Consider the following 11,999-nt stretch of genomic DNA (forward strand, 5'->3'; position numbering starts at 1 on the left):
ATTAGTATTTTATAATATTTTTAGTTTTATTATCATTTTAGTTTTAGTAAAAAAAAATTAAACCTAACCAAAATAAATATTATATATACACATAAAACAATAATATGAATAATTGCAAATAAAACAATGTGGTTTCACATTTTTACAGATCGATATCTTTGATTATATTTTTTTTGTTACAAACCAAACCATGTGGTTTGCGTCGTTAGAGGAATCAAACTATGTTAAAATGCTAACGTGGCAGAGAGATTTTTGAGAGAAAAAAATTGAACACCTGAGAACTGCAAACATTATGGGACTTTCCGGTTTCCAACTGACAGATTTTAGCATACGTTAGAAAATAGCATAGCAATGAAAACATACAAAATAATCATAGTCTCTATCTTATAATAATTGCATAAAAGAAGATAATAGGTAAAAGAAAGAAAATGAGTACTTTTATTTTATTCACTTGAGGAATACATTAATTAAATTGGTACATCTTAATCCCTTTAAAATTTTCAGGACCGGTAAAAAAATTTGAAATAAACAGTAAATTTTATGGAGTTAAGGTAAATAAGGAGCGAAAACAACCACAGAATTATGGCCACCAAACCCGAATGAATTTGAGATTCCTGAATTAAAATCAAATCAAATCTGTCAACATTTATGGAGAATATAAACAATTAATCAATACATCAATTCTTCAATAGTTTTAATTAATAATTCGCCTAATACATCTGTTATTAGAGATGGTAGGATACCCATACGTAGTGTCAAATTTTTATCCGTTTATTTTTTAATTATTTGTATCCGTCTCATTATTCTAACGGGTTAAATGCATTATTGGTTACTGAACTTACATAGTTATCTCAAAATGGTCACTCAACTTCAATTTGTCTCAATAAAATCACTCAACTTTGAGTTTTGTCTCAATTAGATCACTCCGACGATTTTAGTGGTTAAAACGCATCGAAATAATGATATGAATGACACGTCAACATGAGTTAACTCAAATCTCTGACAGAAACGAAATGTGACAGCCACATATCGGGTATTTTTTTATGAAAAAACTAAATTTTATTTGTTTTTTCATAAAAATAATTGACACGTGATAGCCAGGTGACGCATATGTGGATGTCATGTGTCATTTCGGTTAGAAATCTAAGTTGTCTCATATTGACGTGTCACTTATGTCATCATTCCGATGTTTTTTAATCACTGAAATCGTTAGAGTGACCTAATTGATACAAAACTCAAAGTTGAGTGATTTTATTGAGACAAATTGAAGTTGAGTGGCGATATGAGACAACCATGTAAATTCAGTGACCAATGATGCATTTAACCCTTATTCTAACGGATATATTTCATATTCGTCTCATTTAAATTGCGGATACCTTTACTCGGTTAAGGATCCGTACAAAAAAACAAAGATAAATTTAATAAAGGCATAATATCTATTTAGCTCCTCAAACTAAAATTTTAAAGTCAATTAACACTTTAAACTATCAAAATCATCAATCAAGTCCATTAATAAGCAAAAATTATCAATTAAATCCACATTATAAACAAAAATCATCAATTGAGTCTTCGTCGAAAATTATCCCGTTGAACAGTTTAAGACCATCTTCTCCAAATCCATTTTGAGCCAACACAGAGATTACCAAATAGTCACAGTTTCTGATTTTATGATAGGGATGAGTACTCGGTTAATGATTTTTGCGTAGCTTAGGGACTTAATTGATGATTTTGATATTTTAAGGTTCTAATTGACTTTGAAGTTTTAGTTTAAGGATCCAAAGGAGTGTTATGCCTTTAATAACCTGTCCATAAATAATTCATCTACAAATTTAACAAATATTTTAAATTCTAAAATTCTAAATCAACCTTAATAAATAAAAATAAATTGGTTTAGTGGTTAAAATCAATGGATGAAAATGAAATATATGACGGACAACGGGTACCTGGGGTTTATTCCCATACCCGTCATGGGATTTTTTTTTCTTTTTTTTGACTCTATACCCTTTTATACCGGGTACAGATAATCTCATTATGATCTTATAGTGTTGGGTACTCGCGGGTATAATATACATTCCCATCCCTACATGTTATCCAGAGGCCCAAAACTTCAACTCCTCACTAAACTTTTAAAAAACTTTCAAAAATTCCAAATTATTGTTTATTCGTATCCAATTGCATTTAATAGCCCCCTATTTTTCAATAGAATTTATTGAATGCAGAAAGTGGAAGACACTCCACCACGTGTCAAAGTGTTTACCACGTGTCAAAAAGAAAATGCCCACTGATAAATAATTAGGAACATTTTGAATATTCAGGGTTCAGGATTTGGAGTTATTAAATGTAATTAAACAAAAAATATTATGAACATTTCAAAGTTCAAGGAGTTATAGAATGTAATTGGATAAGAATATGGGTTATTGGATGGAATTCAAAATGTACGGGGTTGTTGAATACAATTGGATAAAAATATGATGTTATTGGATGGAATTCAAAAAGAACGGGTTCTTGAATGCAATTGGATAAATTGGATAAAAATATGATGTTATTGGATGGAATTCAAAAACGAACGGGTTCTTGAATGCAATTGGATAAGAATATAAACTTATTGGATGGAATTCAAAAAGAATAGAACGTTATCAATTTTGGATAAGAATAAGAGGTCATTTGGAACTTAAAAAGTTAAAAGCGACAGTTGAAGTTTTTGGCCAAATAGAAGAGTAACAAATATATTAAGCCTTTTTATTTATATATAAGGCCTAATATATCCCAAACCCTCGGACTGCAACTGACCCTCAACTTCAAAACGTTATATAACTAACCCTTCAACTTGCTTATTTGGAACAAATAAGCCCTCAAAATAAGCATTTTTAAAACCGACCCCAAACTTCAAGGATCATCAGTGCAATTTACCCATTTCACAAGACAATTTACTATTTATTTCTGTAAAAGCAAAAATGACATACCAACGTTAACTTGATGTTGTTTCTTCACATTGGGAACAGTATCAATTGTCACAGCAGGCTCCAAGTTCTACAAAGATTAGAAAAAAATAAAATCATCATCTCAATTCTATTATTAAGGCTTAAAGTACTATTCGGTCCTTAGATTTATCTAAAATGTTGTTTTTGACCCATAATCTATTATTTGATAACGTTATCCTTTTGATCCTATTCAAAATGCTTATTTTTTCCCTCTGGCCTATTATTTGGTAACATTTGCCCCCATGAACTATTCAGAATTGATGAAATCTCAACCCTTGTGAATGGTTCAGATTTCACAATTTTTATATAAATCACAAGACAAATGTAACCAAATAATAGGTAGGGGCAAAGACTGACAATTTGAATTAGTCTGGTCAGCGAGCAAATGTTATCAAATAATAGATTAGGGGCAAAACATTGCCAACTAGTGCTTTAATCATATTTTTAAGGATAAATAGTTTATTAATCATCTCCTTTTTTAAGTAAAGCATGTCTCTATTCTTTGTCACTGTTAACATTCTGTCTATTTTCTTTAGACAGATAGAAAATGATAGAGTAACAGGTTCCTAAAAGCTAATATACGATTGCTTAAAAATCTAAAAGAAGTAGACAAAAAGACCAGAGTCAACGGTGACAAAAGATAGGGACCTTATAATATGTTTTCCAAAATAGGATGACTTACGTAAACAGTGTGTTACGTAAAAATGTAGGGACTAATAACTTATTTACCTTATTTTTAAATGATTTGGGTGTTAATTGATAAAAAAAAAAAACAAAAAAAAATAATAAAAAAAAAACTTACATCTTGATTAATAGTTGGATGAACCCATCCTGTAGTAATAGCTTTTATGGTTGCTATGGCTTCTAGTCCACCAGCTGCTCCAAGCCCATGTCCAGTCATTGACTAAAATAAACCACATAACATGTGAGACCATATAATTTAGGAACATTAGTTACAAGATTAGATTGCTCAATAAAATTAGAAGAAAAAAAATTAATTTAACCTTCAATTCATCAATTTATTGTGGGATAAGGTACGAAAATACCCCTAACATCGACTACGGTTAAGAACAATTTTACCACTAACGTCTAAAATGATACAACTTTACCCCTACATTAGGGGTCAAGAGCAAGTTTACCCCTAACTATGGCAAATTGAATCAAATTCAAACATCATTAAAAAAAACACAGATATATCAGTTGCATATTAGTTAGTTCTAAAATCTGGTTGAAGGAAGTACAGAAATAAATAATGTAGTTTGGCCGATTTGCAAAGACCATTCCCTTGGTTTAAAAGTTTAAAAACAAAGGTTCTGTCCTTTGTAAAATTTGTAGTTAGAAGGATTTGTGAGTCAATTTTTCGGTCAAATAATACTTGTATTTTAGTTAATTTGCAAAGTTAGACATTGTATTTTGAATAATTTGCAAAGTTAGACATTGTATTTTGAGTAATTTGCAAAGTTAGACAATTGTATTTTGAGTAATTTTATTTTTGTACTTTTTATGTTAGTAAAATTTTATAGTAGAATTAGAGTAATATTTTTAAATTCGACGAAATATGCAGTGGGATGACAAGATTCATTAGACGTTAGGGGTAAAATTACTCTTTAACTGTTAGAGTTAGGAGTACTTTTTTACACCTTATCCCATTTATTGTCAATTTCTTCTAACTTCACAATATAATTAGCCTATGCTTCCACTTCTAGGGACTAAATTGGTCAAGTATTTCCATTTCAAAGGTAAACATATGTTTCACGGACAAGGACACACACGGAAATCGAGAAACATTATTTCTAAAACATGACCTTCATAAAATAGCCTTCAAACAAAAACAGACACTAAACGAACACGAAACTTAAAATCGCTATTAAAGAGAAGTGTTTGTGCAACATAAAGGTGAACCGGTCTCGCATTTCTATGCAAAGAGTTAAGTTACCTTAGTTCCATTCATCTTAATCTCTGAAGTGTCTTTAAAGACTCCCTTGATTGCATTAACCTCAGCCAAATCTCCAGCTAATGTTGAAGTTGCATGAGCATTAATATAGTTAACCTGAAACATCATTATTCACACAAGATTTAATATCACGATAAAGCTCAAGTTTGCCGCCAAAAGTTATTCGGAAAGGTCAATTTTATCTTTACGGTAGAAACTCCAATTTAATTTTATCCCTACAATGTAAATCCTAACTCAAGTTTGCCCGTTTTTAAGCCAATACTGTCAAAAATTACGGACAGAGTCAATTAAAAACGGTAAAACTGAGTCAGAGTTTCTATCATAAGGGTACAAAACTCTGTTTCGTACCATAAGAACCGACATAGAATGTTTGAGGTGTTATTGGGAAAGATCAATTTTATCTTTACGGTAGAAACTCCTGTTTAATTTTATCCCAATAACGTAAATCCTAACTCAGGTTTGCCCGTTTTTAAGCCAATACCAACAAAAATTGCCGACGGAATCACTTAAAAACGATAAAACTGGGTTAGAGTTTCTATCATAAGGCCCCTATGACGTAAATCCTAACTAAGTTTGGAGTAAATTACACCCATGGTTACTGAACTTTACTCATTTTCACGATATGGTCACTAAACTTCAAAATGTAACATAAAAACCACAACTTTATACTTTCTAACATTATATGCACTAAACTTCAATCAATGCCTCAAAATGACCGTTGACGGCCTCAAATAAAAAATTCCAAGAATTGATGATAATATAAGCAACACTAATTCTTCAAAACTTTCATTTTGGGGTCATTTAGGTGTTGTTTGGTTAGGAGAGAGAAAATGAATTTTTAAAGAGAGAGAGCTCTAGAAATGGTGATTTTGGAAAATAAAAAATGTTGCTTCATGGTAAATGCAGTTCTAAACAACTTTAATTCTTAAACATTTTCATTTTGAGGTCGTTAAAGGTCATTTTGGGCGTTAATTAGAATTTAGTGGCCATAATGTTAGAAAGTGTAAAATTTGATGGCTTTTATGTTATGATTTGAAGTTTAGTGGTCATACCGTAAAAATGAGTAAAATTCAGTGGCCATGGGTGTAATTTACCCCTAAAGCTTGCCCCTTTTTAAGTAAATACCGACAGAAATTGCCGACGAAATCACTTAAAAAAAAAAAGTAAAACCACCTTACTAGACTGGATTGTTTTTATTATTTTTTCTTCTTTTTTGCCGACTGTTGGGGGGATTGTAAACTCTCGGACTGATGAGTTGACTACCCTTGAAATAGTTTACAACAAATCACGATTTTGTATATTGTTTTACCAACTACAATAAACCAATCCTTAACCCCGATAAAACGGACAGAGAATGTTTGCGGTGTTACCTCTTCCGGGGAAACTTTAGCATCCTCTAAACTCTTGGATATGCAAGAAGAAACTCCCAAACCATCAGCCCTAGGATCAGTCATATGATGAGCATCACAAGTTACAGCTCCTCCTAAATACTCTGCAATTATATTAGCTCCCCTTTTCAAAGCATGATCCAAGCTCTCCATTATCTGTTTCAAATTATAACATAATTAAACACAATTAAGGTTAACTCATAGAGAAGCTAATGTAGATTATGAGGATATGTATTTCTTTCTAAATTCAATCTAATAAGACTGCCATTTAACATTGTTGTGCAACTTTGGCTGCATTCTGCCCCAAAAATAACAATTTTGGAAGAGAGGGCTGGCCCGAGCAGGGCTGTAAATGAACCGAGCCACTCATGAGTGGCTTAGTGTTCAGTTCAATTGATATAGCCGAGCTCGAGCACGGCGGAGGTCGGCTCAAAAGCTCACGAGCAAGCTCAATTATAGGTTCATGAACAAGCTCGATTATAATGTTCATTCATGAACAGGCCAGTGAGCAAACTTTGTTTATTTTTTAATTGGCTTAATATATCCCCAACCCCCTCAAGTTGTCCAAAAACTGCAACGGACCCCTGAACTTCAAAATGTTACAATTACTCTCCTCAACTTGCTTATTTGGAACAAATAAGCCCTCAAATAGGTTAATATTTGTGATTTTGTAAGTTTTTTTGCCCATTTGTTAATGTATCAGTAGATTTCAACCGACATTTTGGAAATCTTTTATTTCTGATGTAATATTATGTTGAGTGTTTTTTTGGGTTCAGGGGTTATTTGTTCCAATTAAGCAACTTGAGAAGTTATTTGCTCCAATTAAGCAAATTGAGAGGTTATTTGTTCCAAATAAGCAAGTTGAGGAGGTTAGTTGTAACGTTTTGAAGTTCAGGATGGACAACTTGGGGAACTAAGGATGTATTAGGCCTTTTCAATAATAATATTTCTATAAAGGGGAGCTAAAACTCGTGAATGAGTTCGTTAACAAGCTTGTGACTCGTGAGAACAGAATGTTGAGCTCGAGTGGTACTCTATAACCCTTGCACGATATGTTTAGGGTTCAAGTCTCCAATGGATATTCGATCTGTAAATTTCACTCCCGAGCCTTGGAAATGGATAGACTTACCCTTACCGAACTTTAATTAACGTATATTGACATTATAGCTAATCAACGTGGAATACTAAATACAATGTTTCACATCCAAAGTTAGACAAACATTAGGTGATCAGACATTAGATTAACTTCAACGGTGAAGTTCGATCTAAATTTCAACAACTATCAAGTGCATGTTGAAAAGGGACATAAGTTACAGGACGAAGGCAGAATAGTAAAGGGTCGGAACTCGGATGGAAGGCTCTAAAATAGGCCTCTTCAGGGGCGGAGTTCCCGTCAGCATAGGCTGCATAACACCTCTTAAGGGCGATTCTAGCGGGTTATAACTTCAGTAGACCCTTTATAACCACGTAGTTCCGCCCCTGCTCAATGTAGTTAAGGACAAATTTAATAATCTAGATTCTACATTAGTCCTAAAACAAATTAGCAACCGAATTTGCAAACTTCAAGTTCCTAAAATGACCCTCCGGCAGAAAATGAACACGTGAATTACCAGCACGCCAGATCTTTCTCCCATAACAATTATCAAAAGCATGTTGAAACGGCAATATGGATAACATGTCATGTCCAACGTCAAGCACTAAGTTACAGAACGAAGGCAGAATAGTTAGGGGTCGGAATTCAGATGCAGGGCTCTAAAATAGGCCCCTTCAAGGGCAGAGTTCCCGTCAGCATAGGCTGCATATAAGGACAATTCTAGCAGGTTAGTAAACCCTCTATAACCCCCCTAGTTCCGCCCCTCCTGAATGTAGTTAAGGACGTATTTAATAATCTAGATTCTACATTAGTCCTAAAACAAAATAGCAACCGAATTCGCAAACATCAAGTCAAGTCCTAACACAAACTTCAAGTCCTAAAATGAACCACTGGAAGAAAATGAAAATGTGAATTACCAGAACGCCAGATCCTTCGCCCATAACGAAACCATCACGAGCTTTATCCCAAGGTCTTGAAGCTTTTGTCGGATCATCATTTCTATGAGAAAGTGCTCTACAAGCTATAAAGCCACCAACCCCAGTTGGAATAACAGCAGCCTCCGTTCCACCGGCTACCATTATATCAGCTTCGCCTCTTCTGATATGATTAGCCGCTGCATAAAAGCAGTAGTTCGCAGTTGCACAAGCAGTCGAGATTGAGTAATTTGGTCCCATTAATCCCGTATCAATAGCTAACAATGCTGAACCCATGTTCGTTATTGAATACGGGATGAAAAACGGTGTTATTTTCTTGTATCCCTTTTGGATTAGAGCTTCAACTCCGTTGCTAAATGCGGTTAACCCTCCCATTCCTGTTCCTACAAGCACCCCAATTCTCGTTTTGTCCATCTGCAACATTCATGTATGTAATGTAAGAAAAAGTACTCGAATTTACAAGTATCGGATTTAATCGAACAAAACAAACGCTTAAAATCAAAGTTTCCATGCAACATAGAATGTGACTTACATTTTCAAGGACTTCAGATCCCAAATTGGCATCTTCAAGGGCTTTTTTACCAGCAACCAGACAGTACCTCCAACAATCATCAAGCCGGCGATCATTTTTACCGTCAATGTAACCCTTAGAAGAGAAATCACGGATCTGACCCGCGAACCGGACAGAGAAGGTGGAGGCATCAAACCTATCTATTAGACTAATGCCACTTTCACCTTCAAGGAGTTTATTGTAGAATGTATCAATGTCACTACCAAAAACTGATACTAATCCCATTCCGGTAATCACGACTCTTTTCTTAGGGTCTGTTTCCCTTTTCGGAGCTGAAACTGTAGGAGAAGCCATGGCTCTAATGGTCCTGGATTTTGTAGCTGAACATAGTGAAAAAGTTTCAGTTAAATTCAAGATAAAATGACACCACAATTCACATAATAAGGACTGTAATCGAGACGAGTTGAACTTGGGTCTGCTCATTCTCGGCTCGTTAGAAAATTGACAAGCTCGACCTTAACATCTTGTTCGTGAGCAGCTCTTTGTTCGTAAACTTCGCTTGCAAATAGCTCATTAATTATATTTATTTGAATTTTTTAACACAAAACTACATAGTTTTGAAACCTAAAAAACCACCCCATTGTAGACTACTATTAGAAAAAATCGAAAAAGCTTGCTCGTATTCATAAACATTATAATCAAGCTTAATCGTGAATTTGTTCACGGACCTATAATCGAGCCTACTCTGCAAGATTTCGAGCTGAGTTGAACTTGGATCTGTTCATTCTCGGCTCGTTAGAAAATTGACGAGCTCGACCTCGACATCTTGTTTGTGAGCAACTCGTTAATTTTGTTCATGAACTTATAACTCATTAATTATGTTCATTTGAAATTTCCTTAACACGAAACTACACAATTTCGAAACCTACAACTACATTGTTTTACATTTCCCCCTTTGTAGACTACTATTATAAAAAAAATCGAACAAGCTTGCTTGTGTTCTTTTACGTGAGCATCTTGTTAATTTTGTTCATGAACTTCGCTCACGAATAACTCATTAATTATGTTTATTTGAAATTTCTTTAGCACAAAACAACGTTATTTTACATTTCCCTCCTTGTAGACTACTATTATAAAAAAAATCGAACAAGCTTGCTCATGTTCATAGACATTATAATCAAACTTAATCATGAACTTGTTCACGAACCTATAATCAAGCCTTCGCGAGCTTTTGAGTTGAGTTTCACTTTGATCAAACTCGGCTCGTTTATAAAAAAAATAATGGAACAAGCTTGCTCATTAGCATGTTCATGAACACTATCATAGAGCTTGATCATGAACACTATAATAGAGCTTGATCAAGAACTTGTTCACGAACCTATAATAACTCAGCTGGCCACGAGGGTGTTCATGAATGAACATTATAATCGAGCTTGATCATAAACTTGTTCATAAACCTATAGTCAGGAGCTTCCAAATGTGGTCAAGCTCGGCTGGTTTATAAAAATAATCGAACAAGCTTTACGAGTTAATGAACATTATAATGGAACAAGCTCGCGAGTTAATGAACATTATAATTGAACTTGTTCATGAATTTAGACAGTTCTGCTCATTTATAAATTGAGCCAAACACATTTGAACTTTTACAGCCCTAAGAAATAACAGAACACTCTCCAAAAATCTCCATACCTGAACCAGAAACAAATCCAGATTGCCTATTCACAAGCGGAGCCATTTGCACACTCTCCACAACTCTAAGCCCACTGTAATGAGCCAGAGAACCCCCATTGCCTCTTAATTCTCCGCTTCTGAACAGCACATTCGAAGAAGAACAACAAGACCCCGCAATGCTTGCCATCTCCGGCTAGATTTTCCTTTCTCTCAACCTCTAACCGAAGCCCAACGATTTTAAAGCTTCGAAGTTCGGAAGAGAAGGAAATAACAAAGGGGGATTTTTGTTTGGGGGTTTAATTAGGGTTTGGAGAATCCGCCACTGAAATAGTTTAGGAAATGAAAAACAAAAAATTGACGGTGATTGCGAAATGATGGGGGGTTGCAGAGTATTCATTTACAAAGTTTCAACCGCTTTCACCTACAAAATTTGGATCTTTGGCTTCGGAAATATAAATGCTTAACGCCTAAACCGTTCTGGCGGCAGCTAAATTAGTTTTGGACATTAATAGCCGACAAGTTTGCCAATTTTTTAGGCTTTTTTTAATTTCATGTGACAGTTAACGAACAGGAAGGCTAATAATATTGGGGTTAGATGCACTATTCTAAAATGATCATTCAATTTTAATTTATTTTTAAAAAATTGCTCAATTTTGAGTTTTATCTCAATTAGGTCACTCCGTTGATTTCTGCAGTTAAAAGGCATTAAAAGGTGACATGTTAACATGAGTAAGCTTAGATCTGACTGATACGAAACGTGGCTGAAGTTAAAAGGCATCGAAGGGTGACATGTTAACATGAGTCAGCTTAGATTTGACCGAAACGAAACGTGACAGCCGCTTGTCGGTTGTTTTAATGGAAAAAAAACTGATTTTTTTCATAAAAATAATCGACACGTGATAACTAGGTGACGCATACGTGGATATCATGTGTGTTTCGGTCAGAGGTCTGAGTTGACTCATGATGACGTATCACCTATACCATCCTTCTGATGCTTTTTAATCACTTAAATCGTTAGAGTGACCTAATTGAGATAAAATTCAAAATTGAGTGATTTTGTTGAGATAAATTGAAATTGAATGACCGTTTTTAGACAATTATATAAGTTCAATGACCAATGGTGCATTTAACCCAATAGTATTGTCTCAAAATGTACCATTGGTCACTGAACTTACATGTTATCTCAAAATGGTAACTCAACTTCAATTTGTCTTAAGAAAATCACTCAATTTTAAGTTTTGTCTCAATTAGGTCACTCCATCGATTTCTGCAGTTAAAAGGCATCGTAAGGGTGACACGTCAACATGAGTCAGCTTAAATCTGACCGAAACAAAACGTGACAGCCACTTGTCGGTTGTTTTAATGAAAAAAAAAACTGATTTTTTTTCATAAAAATAATCGACACGTGATAGTTAGGTGACGCATACGTGGTGTGTTTCCTTCAGATGTCTGAGTAGATTCATGTT

At 34.3% G+C, this 11,999-nt stretch overlaps 1 protein-coding gene across 1 annotated transcript; it reads right to left on the bottom strand.

Annotated features, from left to right (window-relative positions):
• Positions 1 to 413: 413 nt before the first annotated feature.
• On the bottom strand, positions 414 to 11,002 carry LOC136226940 (3-oxoacyl-[acyl-carrier-protein] synthase I, chloroplastic-like). The gene is made up of 8 exons (XM_066015634.1): positions 10,552 to 11,002; positions 8,884 to 9,242; positions 8,334 to 8,765; positions 6,306 to 6,479; positions 4,918 to 5,031; positions 3,784 to 3,885; positions 2,964 to 3,030; positions 414 to 614 (listed from the first exon to the last, which is right to left on the bottom strand). Exons 1-8 carry the CDS (start codon positions 10,718 to 10,720, stop codon positions 547 to 549), a joined length of 1,485 nt encoding a protein of 494 aa, XP_065871706.1. The 5' UTR covers positions 10,721 to 11,002; the 3' UTR covers positions 414 to 546.
• Between the last annotated feature and the right edge of the window lie 997 nt (positions 11,003 to 11,999).

This window comes from Euphorbia lathyris, chromosome 4 (genome assembly GCF_963576675.1).
Source record: "Euphorbia lathyris chromosome 4, ddEupLath1.1, whole genome shotgun sequence".
NCBI classification, from domain to species: domain Eukaryota; kingdom Viridiplantae; phylum Streptophyta; class Magnoliopsida; order Malpighiales; family Euphorbiaceae; genus Euphorbia; species Euphorbia lathyris.